General features: G+C 37.1%; 1 protein-coding gene across 2 annotated transcripts in view; it reads left to right on the top strand.

Moving 5' to 3' along the window:
• Window positions 1-12,268, top strand: part of ifih1 (interferon induced with helicase C domain 1) — a 104,736-nt gene that overhangs the window by 79,156 nt on the left and 13,312 nt on the right. For both annotated transcript variants that reach the window (XM_069935355.1, XM_069935356.1), the window contains 4 exons: window positions 5,881-5,997; window positions 8,931-9,054; window positions 10,075-10,293; window positions 11,164-11,420. In XM_069935355.1, coding sequence (XP_069791456.1) covers window positions 5,881-5,997; window positions 8,931-9,054; window positions 10,075-10,293; window positions 11,164-11,420 — 717 coding nt within the window. The remainder of the gene's footprint in view (window positions 1-5,880; window positions 5,998-8,930; window positions 9,055-10,074; window positions 10,294-11,163; window positions 11,421-12,268) is intronic.

Here is a 12,268-nt window from a genome sequence, read left to right on the forward strand (position 1 = left end):
CCTCCACTGCCCACCTAGCCATAAGAGAAATAAAAGCTAATGCATGAAGTTCAGATGCTGTTAAAGTTGTATCACTATCTCCAACAATGCCAAATAAACCAGTTAAGGGACGAGGTTTAAAATTAACTTTAAAAAATGCAGAGAAAGTTTGTTCCAATATTTATCAAGACTCTGACATGTCCAGAACATTGGAATTAATGAAGCATTAAATGTTTTAAAGATTTATTTGTTGAGGGGAGTCTCACTCCTTTGAACAACTTTCAATTAAAAACGGTCTACTAAATACTCATATTTTTCATTATTGTCAGATGAGAGATTTTTTATGTTCTCAATTTTATGAGGATTGATAAGAATCTAATTGATGTAATTTTTAATTTACAACCTTTCTATAATGGTTCAATACCTAACATTTATAATAAGTTGTTGGGAATAAGAGAAGCTCCCTCAGATAAATATTTTAAAAAGCCTGGAACAGGACCTACAGCTTTTAATTTCTGAAGAAACTTGGAATGTAATTTTCAAATTGGTTAATACCTCTTCTTTATGTGCCCACCACTCTCTCCTACAATTTAAAATAACCCATAGAGCTCACATGTCCAAAGTCAAGCTATCTTGTTTTTATGCAGAAGTATCTCCTCGTTGTGATAAATGCAATGATGGAGATGCTTCATTATTCATATGTTCTGTGTATGTCAGAGTCTTAAGAATGAATATTTAATTGTAAGAAATTTTAAAATCTCCAGATAACAAAGAAGAATCCTGTGTGAACAGCAGTGTGCTCCAGACCAAAGTAGCTATGCTTTGTCCATCCTCAATTATGAAGTGCATTCTTTACAATAATTCAGGGAGCATTGTGGAGTTATGAAGTTTGACTTAGTCTAACTGCAAGCTGCAGCATCTTAGAGTGAAAGCCTTGGGGCAAAAAAAATGATAATTAGGAAACAGAGTTAAAATAAAAGGTTGCAGAAAATTTTTACTACGAAAATACCGGAGAAACTTAGCAGGTCGTGTCACATCCATGGAAAGCAATAGCTAATTGACTTTCGGGTCTTCAAGTATGCTGAAAATTAGGCAGATGTGCGAATAAGAAGGTGAGGTGGGGGGGAATGTGGTTGGAGGAAGAGGGAGAAGCTCAGGCTAGTGGGTGGGAAGGGGAAGAAGAGAAAGGAGCTGAGGTAAAAGAGAGAGGAGAGGGCTGAAAAAGATGCTCTCTGATAAGAGAAAAGAAGGGTAGGGCTTCCCTTGAGAAAGGGAGTGAGAGGGAACCAGGAAAGAGTGAGAAGGGGGGAAATTAGAGGTCAATATTCATACCTGGTTGGAAACTAGTTAAAATATAGGATGTTGTTCCTCCAGTTTACATGGCTTCATCCTGGCAGTACATGAGGCCATAAACAGACCTGTCAGTGCTGCAGTGGGGTGTGGAACTACATGATCCCTCCACCAGACACATCTTCTTTCCCTGCTTTCCATAGAAATCACTAGTGCTGCAATTCCCTCGTTGACTCATCCCTTCCCACCAATCCCCCTCTGGTACCTATCCCTGTGACCGCAAGAAGTGCTCCACTTACAACACTTACATCTCCTCCCTCCAAACTATTCGGGGTCCTAAATAGTCCTTCCAAGTGAAGCAACAGTTCACTTGTGAATCTGCAGACGTCCTAATCCTGTCTACGCTACATTGGAGAGACTGGACATAGATTGGGGGATTAGTTCTTTGAGCACTTTCTGTTGCAAAAGCTTGGTAACAGAGATTGTAGTAAGTTAGGCCTCTCAAAGTTAAGATTAAATTATAACCTTTTTGACAATCAAAATGTTATTTTAAGTTTCAGTAACCTTTGGGTCTTTAAAATTAATGATATTATTGAATGATACATACAGTATAAGTGAGATCATCAATTCCTATTCATGCAAGGATGAATGATCTGCTTGCTTTTAACATGTAAAGTCTGTTGTTTCTATTGATCTGGCACATTTATTAACGTTAAAAATATAAGATGCAGAATAATTGAAATAGCAACTATTGATCACTGAGTTCAGTCGTAGACCAAATTATCAGTCAATTTCAATTAAAATTATGAATACATTGCTTTAAGATGCAACTGTGCCAAATATTTTGCAAATGGAGGCAACCGGTGGTCATTGTAAGTATTATTTTAATAATTCTTTGGCCATTCCATTGGCTCAAGTCATTGAACTAAATTATCTATCTTTTTTAATACCTCTGAAATTAAGACGTAAAAGCAATAAAGATTGCTGCATATGTTCAGAACACGCAGGATTTAGAATAATATGATAGGGAATAGCTAAGTAATTAGTTGAATTTTGGGTTGAAGATCAGTAACTAGAGCCTCTTTTAACTCTCTTTCCTCCTTTATGATAGTCCTTAAAATATAGCCTCTTGGAACAAGTTTGCACTTATCAGTGCAGGGCGAGGATCTCAACCAAGAATATGGAGTGAGTCCAAGATTGGGTCTATTGAAAGGCAGTATAAGCTCCAGGAACCAACTCTCCACTTCCTGTTCCATTCTCTCCAGTGCAACTGAGAAGCAAGCAGATGATAGTTGAAAATAGTTCCTGCATTTCCATAGTAAAGAGCTTAGAAAAGCCTCACAGTAATTCGGATTTCATTCTTGTTCCTAAGTTATGCCAAAGCAGTTCATAGCTTATAGTTTTTGAAATGCTGTTGGATAGGTAAATACAGCGGAAATTTATGCAAAATTATACCTTACAAAAAGATGGCAAATAAATAACCAGATTGGATAATTAAACTGAGTTGATTTTTACTTTTTTACTTATTTAGTTGTTTGGATTGATAGCATTATAAGGAAAAGATACAGTTTGCAAACAGCCTCCACATCCAACATATCATCCTATGTAATATCTACCGCCTACGATGTGATACCATCACCAGACACATCTTTCCTTCTACCTTCTCTGCCTTCTGCTCCCTCCCTTTTTAATTTTTCCCTTCACACCAGTTGCTCCCTTGGCACCTTCCCATGTGACCACAGGAGGTGTTCCATTTCCACCAATGCCTCCTCCCTCATCACCATTCAGGGCCCTAAACTGTCCTTCCAAGTGAAGCAGCATTTCACTTGTGAATCTGGAGGGGTCATCTGCTGCATCTGGTGCTCCTGTTGGGGACTCCTCTACTTTGGAAAGACCGGAGCAGACTGGGAGATCGGTAGGTTGAGCACTTTTGCCTGTCCACTGCAATAGCGGGAATCACCCAGTGGCTACCCATTTCAGTTCTCTGCCCAATTCCCTTGCCATCATGCACTGTAAGACTGAGATCACCTGCAAATATTCCTTCTGGGTACCCTGCAATTAGATGACATTATCATCAGTTTCCATTAGCACCCTCCCCCCATCTTTCCCTATGTCTGAGCTCTGTCTCCCTTTCCTTCTGTATCCTTTCTCCCAGATCTGCTTTCACAGAAGCTGCTTTCAGGTGGCCAGAATACCCCAATGTAAAGCCTCCTATTCTATCCAAATGTGGCTGTCAGGAGGCCACCTGAAAACAGAAAACCTGGCCCCGAGCAGTCCTTACCCAACCCTCCTCAGGGAGGTATATTCTCCGCATCCGAGCAGTCCCTTGAGGCACCTGAAAGTATCAATGGCTGCTGGGTGGCGGGCTGGTGATGTCATCAGCTTGAGACACTGCGGCATGATTTTTGAAAAACTGGAGAGTGTGCAGGGTCGGCATTACCGGTACAGTCACATTTTTTGGTACGTTGGAAGCATTTCTCTGCTCTGGGTCTGCCATGATCCTGTGTTCCTTTCTGCTTCAGCCTCGACATGCTACAAATGACGTCATGACAGCGGGCGGGACTACGTCCACAGTTGACAGGAGCCGGTGATCAGTCCGAGGCGCCTCTCCTGCAGCCAGCCCTTTCAGGTGCCAGAACAGAGCCTTAAGCACTGCCACCCGCAGCCGTTTCTGTAGGCGCATTCTCGGAGCTATTGCATGTGAAAGCGGCTAGAGCCAAAAACACCCCCCCTCAATCAATTATCACCTTTCCTCTCTCCTGTCTTTTCTCTCCCTATCCAATTAACACCTTTTGTCTGTTGGTCTGTATTTCTCCCCCTGCACATTCTCACAGCTTATTAATTTGAGTGCCTGTCTGCACTTTACTCATACCGTGAAGCAAGGCTCATGCCCAAAACATCAGTTATATATCTTTACCTCTTATGGATGCTGTGAGACCTGTTGAGTTCCTCCAACATTTGTGTTTTTGCAACAATCACGGCATCTGCAGACTTTTGTATTTTGCACAAAGACAGGGTTCATCTTAGATAACGCAGACAATAGCTTTCTTATGCATATTTTCCTTAATGGCACAAAACATTCTAAAGCACCTCAAAGGAGTATCATCAAACTTGATTGGACACACAGTCAAGATTCCTTTATTCTCACACCAATAAGAGAAGGAAAAGACAGTCTCTTCACAGAATGTGCCTCCTGCACTCCCCCCAGTCTCTGCCACCCCATGGTCTCCTGTTTTTTCCAGCATTGAACCAGAGTTCCTGGTCCCAAACCTCCAATAGCTCGGTACAACAATATCACCATCTACAAATTTGCTGATAGTGAGTTGAATAAAAAGTGGTAATGAGGCAGCATATTGTAGGGGCATTGAAAACTTGGCTGAATGGTGGACCAGCAACAACCCTGCATTCAATATCACCAAAACCAAGGAGCTGTTTGTGGAGTTGTATGATCCAGGAGATCAGAGGTGGAGAGGGTGACCAAATTTAAATTCCTGGGAGTCACTATCTCAGAGGACCTTTCCTGGATCAATACATGAATGCGATAGTGAAGAAAGCATATCAGCGCCTCTACTTCCTCAAGAGTTTACAGAGGTTTGGAATGACATTGAAATCCTTGGCAGATGTGTCATGGAAAGTGTGTTTACCAGCTGTATCACTGCATGTTATGAAGGCACCAATACCCTAAGTGGAAAGCCCTGCAAAAGGTAGTGGACATAGCCCAAAACTCTCCCCACCATAGATAAAATCTACATGGAATGCTGCCGTCAGAGAGTAGCAGCAATCATAAAGGATCTACAGCAGCCAGAAGATGCTCCGTTCACATTGCTGCCATCAGGAAGGAGGTAAAGCTGCCACAAGACTCATGCCAGCAGGTTCAGAAACATTTGCTACCCCCCTCCATCATCAGACTCCTAACCAACAAACTCAATCAGAGCCTCATTTAAGGACTCTTACTTTGCACGTTATTTACCACTGAATATTTATGTTTCTTGTAAATTTCTCTCTTCCTTCATTACTTTAAAGCCGAGTAGAAATTCTGCCTGATCTGTAGCAGTAAGAATCTCAGTTTGTACTATGACAATAAAGTCTGAACTTTTTATTTTGAACTTCTTTAATACGATGAGGAAACTGTTAATTGCTCATGAATCTCATTCCCAATAGCTTGTTCTCGTGATCCTACCTCCAGCGATGCACGGCCTGGTGTGAGTCCATCAGCCCCAGAGCCCCTTCCTGGTGAGCTGCTGCTGTCGCCTTCCCTGTGGGGTTCTCTCCCAGGCTTCTTCCCCTCGGCAGGGAGTGTGTCCTCCCATTCTGGTGCCCTGCATCAATCCATTGATGAGTTTAAAAACTTGTTCCAAGAGGCTACTGCCTTAAAGAAAGAAAGAGAAGTAAAAGAGTTAGAAATCCCAGGAACCTTTGCTGCTGAAGATGTGACCACCAGGGATGCAGTGGTTAAACCCTGGATCAGAGTCCACTCTTAGGATGAGAAACGAAGGAGGTCACTGTCCAGCAACTGGTTCTTTAAAATAAGAGATAAATCCTCAAACATCACAAAATGAAGTTCTTGTATGAATCGAACTAATAGATTTTTGCTTGTGTTTGATTCTGTAGCTATGTGCCAATCTTGATGCTTCAAAAATAATGACAGTGAAGAATTACCTAACACAGCTAAAAGACCAAGTGAAAGATCCAATTAAGAAGATGGAGATGGCTGAAGGACGAATAAAGGTGGCTGTGAAAATATTACAGGAAATTTCAAATAGAAATACTTTTGGAATCATTATCGTTTATGCCGACTTGTCCCAAAATGTGGCAGATTGGTTTGGATTTAAGAGAAACACAGAAAACTGCAGATTCTTTTTTTTTTAAATATCTTATTTAAAAATTTTAAAACCACATCTACAATTATTAATTGAATAATTTGAAAAAATAATACAAATGGTGTTTGTGTGTGTGTGTGTGTGTGTGTGTGTGTGAGTGTATAAATCCTTCCCTCCCCTCCCCATCCACCAAATCCTACATATTTAAAAAAAGAAAATAAGAATGCCAAAAAAGGGAGAAAAGACCTCTCATTACACATAATGTTGGAGCTAAGGGATATCAGTGCAACGAGCTTTCAGAGAGTCTTTCAGATTTTCAAACCAACGCATTAGAAGTATAGGTTCCATTTTTTTTTAAATATTTGTTGCATGAATTATGTTATTTTCTCAAGTGGAATACAAGAACACAATTCAGCATGCCATCTCTCCATTGCTAAATCAGTATTTGATTTCCTAGTAATGGCAATGCACTTTCTAGAAACAGTTAATCGTTAAAATTCAATTTGATGCATAATTAATTCTAATAATTTTGATATCACCTGACCAAAATAACATTGGATCTAGTGGGAGTTTTACCGTTAATATTTTCTCCAAATTTCTTTTTACCTCTAACCAAAAAGTAGAATGAAAATATGAACCAATTTTTTGATCACATCTAGAACATAAATCTGATACTACTAAATTTAACTTTAATTTTTGGGGAGGCCAATATAATTGATGTAAAAAATTATATTGAACTAATCTATATCTTACATTAATAATTTTTGTCATACTCTCCTTACAAAGTTACTTCCAATCATTTTCATCCATTTGTCTACCTAAATCAACCTCCCATTTTAATCTTGATTTATGAATTCCTATTCTAGGAGCTGTTTTCTGAAGTAATTTACACATCTCTGAAATAAATTTATTCATACCACCTTTAGTTATTAATAATTATAATTTATTTTATTTAGGTAATTTCAAATTATGACCAAACTTTATTAATCAAAAAAGCTTTAACTTGATAATAACAAAAAAAGGTATAAATTTTTACTTCATTCATTGAAAAGTAATAAATTCATCTGCTTGAAAACAATCTTCTATTTTTTTATTTCCATTTGACTCCAAATCCTTAAAAATTAATTATTTATAGGTAAAGGAAGAAGCCTATTTTGATATAAAGTTGTTCTACGAGAAATTAAAGCCTTTCCTCCTATTTCATAATCTACTTTATTCCATAATTCAATCAAAAGTTTCAAAATAGGTGTGTCTCTAATTCCTATTAATAATTTCATTTATAAATTAAATCCTGCATATAATCTTCACTTATTTGACTCAATTCTATTTTAGCCCAAGTTAGTTTTCTCTAAATCAAACATTTCATTAATAAACTTCAATTGGGCTGCTTTATAATAATTCTTAAAGTGAGGAAGTTGTATTGAGAATAATCTCCCTTACACAAGGGCATAGTTTCACTTTTATCTCAATTAATTTTATAACCTGATATTTCACCATATTCTTTCAATCTTGCATACAAAGGGCACAACAGACTTATAGGATTTGTCATGTAAATCAAAACATCATCAGCAAATAAATTAATCCTATATTACTCTGCACAAACTTTAATGCTTTTAATGCCCTATCTTATTAATTCTGTTAATAGTTCAATCGCTAAAACAAACAAAACTGGAGATAATAGACATCCTTATCTAGCTGATCTAGACAATGAAAAAGCTGAAGAAATTTGTCCATCTGTTACCTTGGCAAAAGGAATTTTATCTAATGTTTTAATCCAATTAATAAGTAAGGATCCAAAACCAAATTTTTCTAGCACCTTACATAAATAATTCCATTCCAATCTATCAAAAGCCTTCTCGGCAATTCTGTCAATTCCCCTTTCTTTTGACATATATGTATTAAACTGATCAATCTAACAATATTATCTGCAGAATATCTTTCTTTAACAAACCCAGACTGATCTGTTTGAATTTTAAAAATGCAGATTCTTGAATCTTGAGTGAACATCCATGCATAGAAATGGCTAGTCAGGGTTTTGGGTCAGGATTATTTATTGAGACTAAAGAAGGAAGGAAAGCTATTAAGTATGTAAAGATAGGACAATAAAAGGGGAAAGTACAGTGGGGAGGGTCCTCTCAACCCTTTCCATACTGATTTTTCCCACTCTATAAATACTCGATGTTTCTCCTTTAGTGTTTAGACTTTTGTCTTGAAAAAAGGCTGACCTGAAATGTTGAGTAACCATTTCTATCTATGGATGCTGACCCATTGAATTCCTTTCAGATTTGCTTTAATTTGAATTTGTTTTAAAATCAAATATTACTTGTGACATCTTGTGTTTCTTAGTGTTTTTATTCAATTACACCCACAACAGGGTTATCTCCTGGGGGAGATGAAGTACCCAAATCCAATTTGGGTTTGAAAAAATTGGGAAACTCCCCATTTTGGCAATCAATGGCAGGAGGTGTTTTTTTTTTATTTTAATTTCTATTTTTCATTTATCACTGGAGCATCCTCTGTGGAAACACTAAAAAAGAGACCGCTCGAAATGGTGATCAAATCTTTTCACATTCTCCAATGTTTTTGTCTAACCTGCCAAGTTTGCTTAGCATTACCATTCAACATCTGTAACATTTTATTTTGTCTGAGAGAACAATAAGATGTGTAGAATTGTCTATCAAATATATCAGGCATACTTGTTAGGCTATTTTTGTCCACCATGGAAGCAGAAAATGGCATCAGCAACATGAACATGGCAATATGCATTTCAGCTGTGATATCAGAAAGTGCAGATTAAGAGAGATATATCAAGATAACCTATTGTCCTTTGTGTATGCTAAGGATCCTTTTGGATGCCAGATCAAGGAGATGATGATGAAAATTCACACATTCCTTGGACGAAGTGCTGTATCAGATTTTGGCACCCAATCTTATGAGCAGTGGATTGTACAAAAAGAGAAAGAAGGTGAGGTGCTATACAGTTTCTGCTTGTAAGCTATTTGATCCATAAAATCTCATGTTATTTTATTGTTTTCATCCAATGAGCTATCCTTTATTGATTTTCCTTTGAATCCTTCACATATTGAGTTTGTATGAAGTGATTTTGATTGTATTAGTTTTAAGAATGCAATGTAAAACTTAGTATGGAAACTTTGAGAAATGTAATCAAAAATGCTAAGGGTGTATTTTAACCAAATTCCTTCACACTATTTTTTGAAGCTGAAACAAGCCAAAGTATTTTATACGTCAGTGTGTTTTACTTCAGAACTTTGTTGCCTCCTGTATAAGGATCTAGACCATGAAACAAACTTACCTGTCCTTGCACATTTATCTAGGTTTAAAACTAGTTCCTTGACCCTTTCCCAAAATCTGGTTGATCTGAATTTATGAATGTTAGGCTAACTGCATGCAACACCCACTTCTGCCTTGAACATGAAGTTACAGAAGATCAATCCAGAAATAAAATAGAAAATGTTGGAGAGAATCGACAGGTCAGGCAGCTTTTGCTGAGGCATGGGATGGGCATAGGGGGAGTCAGTGTTCAAGCTGACAGACTTTCATGGGAAATGAGCCATCCAACCACAATTTAAACCCAGAGTAAAGAATGTTGCCAATTCAGTTAGCATCCAAGGTTACAAAGCAGAAAGCAACAAATATTACTCAGTTTGTGAACCTTGGGTCTTTTTGGTCCCTTATCCAACACTTGATCTCCAGGTAGGTCCTTAAAACGGAATATTCTGCATAGTGGATGCACAGAGTTACCATCCAGAGAAAACTGCTTCCTTTCTCTGAATACTTGGTGGCAGGGTTCACGAAGTTTTTGGTTGAAAGTGCTTTAATATGCTATTTTGAACTGTATGGCGTGCGGATGTAAATGTATGTTTATGACTGTGGAATGGCTAATGTTTAGGAAGTATTTAAGTTGCATTGTCGTCAATCCATAGTGCAGAAATGTTTCAAAGTCTTATATTATTATTATTCTCAGGAGCAAAGAAAGAGGACCGTAAACTACGAGTCTGTGCAGAACATTTAAGAAAATACAATGATGCCTTGATGATTAATGATACCATCAGGATGATTGATGCATATAACTATCTCACAGTTTTCTATAGAGGTGAAAAAAGGAAAAAGAACACAGAAGATGAGGATATACCAAAATCAAAATTGGATGATACTGATAGATTTCTAATTACTATATTTAATGGTAATGTACTTTTATATTTAAGGATGATTTTTTTAATGACATTTTAACCATTTTTATGCAAGATGACAACTTCTAGATCATGCACATTATTCCAAAATGAGGTTTTTTTTAAAAATAGCTTTGGAATATAGACAACACTTTCATTGCTTAGCTTGCAGAACTAATCATAACACTTACTGAAATTCTTTCATATTGTTTAGGTAACTTTATTCGTTTTCTTGCGCCATCTCTCCAAATTTATTTGTAAGCAAGAAGGGAGAATGTAGTTGTTTTCTCCCCCTCCCCACCCCCCATTTAAGTTTCATGGCACTACATTGCCCATGAAATGGTTGAGATCATTCAGAAACGACTGCCATTTAATTGACAAATGCTACTTAGCTGCTTCAACTTCCTGATATCATAATACATTGTGAAAGTATTCTCTATTTGAATATACTATAACTTGTCAGCAGTGATGTTAGAATCAAATGGTGATACAACACGTAAAGAGTTAATTTAGTCTGTACTAATACAGCATACCAGTTAAATTTATTTTCCCTGATTTTTCCCCTGTAACTCTATTTTGTCCTGTTTCCCCAGTGCATGCTCTTATTACATGTTAAAAAGAAAAGCCGTCTTCATACTGATTTCTCCAGCTACTTTTCCTAAGATTGTGGTTATATTTAAAGTGCCTAGTGTTTATAGCATTTAACTGTTATACCATTGTACACCCTACTTAACATCTAACATCAATGTTAGATGTCAGCATATTTAACATATATGTTATGACATTTGCAATGGATGCAAAGTTTAACTCACTTGGAGCATTGCCAGAAATTCTGGAACAGATGTTGGTGGTCTCACAATATTTACTTTTATTACTTTTTCCAGAACATCATGCCACACTTGAAAGTCTTGCTGGAAAGCCTCAGTATGAAAATGAAAAACTGTCAACTCTACGAAAAACTATACTTCAAGAATTCACTAAAAAACAAAATTCAAGAGGCATTATATTTACAAAGACCCGACAAAATGCACACGCTCTGAATGACTGGATTGGGAATAATGAGAAATTTAAGGATGTGGGGATTAAGGCACAATACTTAACTGGAGCTGGCAATAACAGTCAGTACAAACACATGACTCAGGTAAAATCCCACACTGAAACTGCAGTGCATTTTAACTTAAAACACTACAGCACAGAACAGCCCCAAGATTAAGTAAACCTACCAATCTAATCTTTCCCTACCTCACAGATATAACCCTCTATTTTTCTGAATTATCATGTTCATCAGTTCTTCTCAATCATTCCCCTTCAACAACTTACATTTATATCATGCCTTTAACTTCAAGCTCTACCTCACAGAAATTTAAAAAAACAAACTTGACAGCAAGGCAAACAAGATAGTGACACAAAAATTAATAGAAGGATTGATGAAAAGAGGTCTTGAAGAACAAATGTGGATGGGGGTCAGCAGTGGATACCATTTTCAATTACTTTTCACAAGCTGGAGAACCATAGAACTATTAGCTTGTGGTATTGTGTTGCAATAAAACCACAGTTAACGGAATTACTGAGGTTAAAAACTAAGTTGCTCACTTTTGTATTTCACAATCTCAATAGTTCAACAACTACTGCCCTGTTAATAAGTTAATCTTCACTCAATATATTCCAGTATTTAAAATGTTTTAAATTCATGACTTCCTACTCTTGCTTTACATTTATTTGCTAGGCATTAATAGGTAGTTATTACATCAATAAATAGCTACTATGTTTTTGCTGTTTTTGAAATTCAAGAAATTCTTCAGTTCTTTCCCAGCCATTGATTACCTTATTACCAGGATAATGGATTGTTAAAATATTCAGATATTGGAATTCAAAAGAGAATAGACTTTTGATTTTTACCTCCATATATGGTACACTGTAACAACGAAACCCCACACCGACATGTCTGTCCATGGCCTCATGCACTGCCAAACCGAGGCTACCCGCAAA

Source organism: Narcine bancroftii, chromosome 4, assembly GCF_036971445.1.
Source record: "Narcine bancroftii isolate sNarBan1 chromosome 4, sNarBan1.hap1, whole genome shotgun sequence".
Taxonomy (NCBI): domain Eukaryota; kingdom Metazoa; phylum Chordata; class Chondrichthyes; order Torpediniformes; family Narcinidae; genus Narcine; species Narcine bancroftii.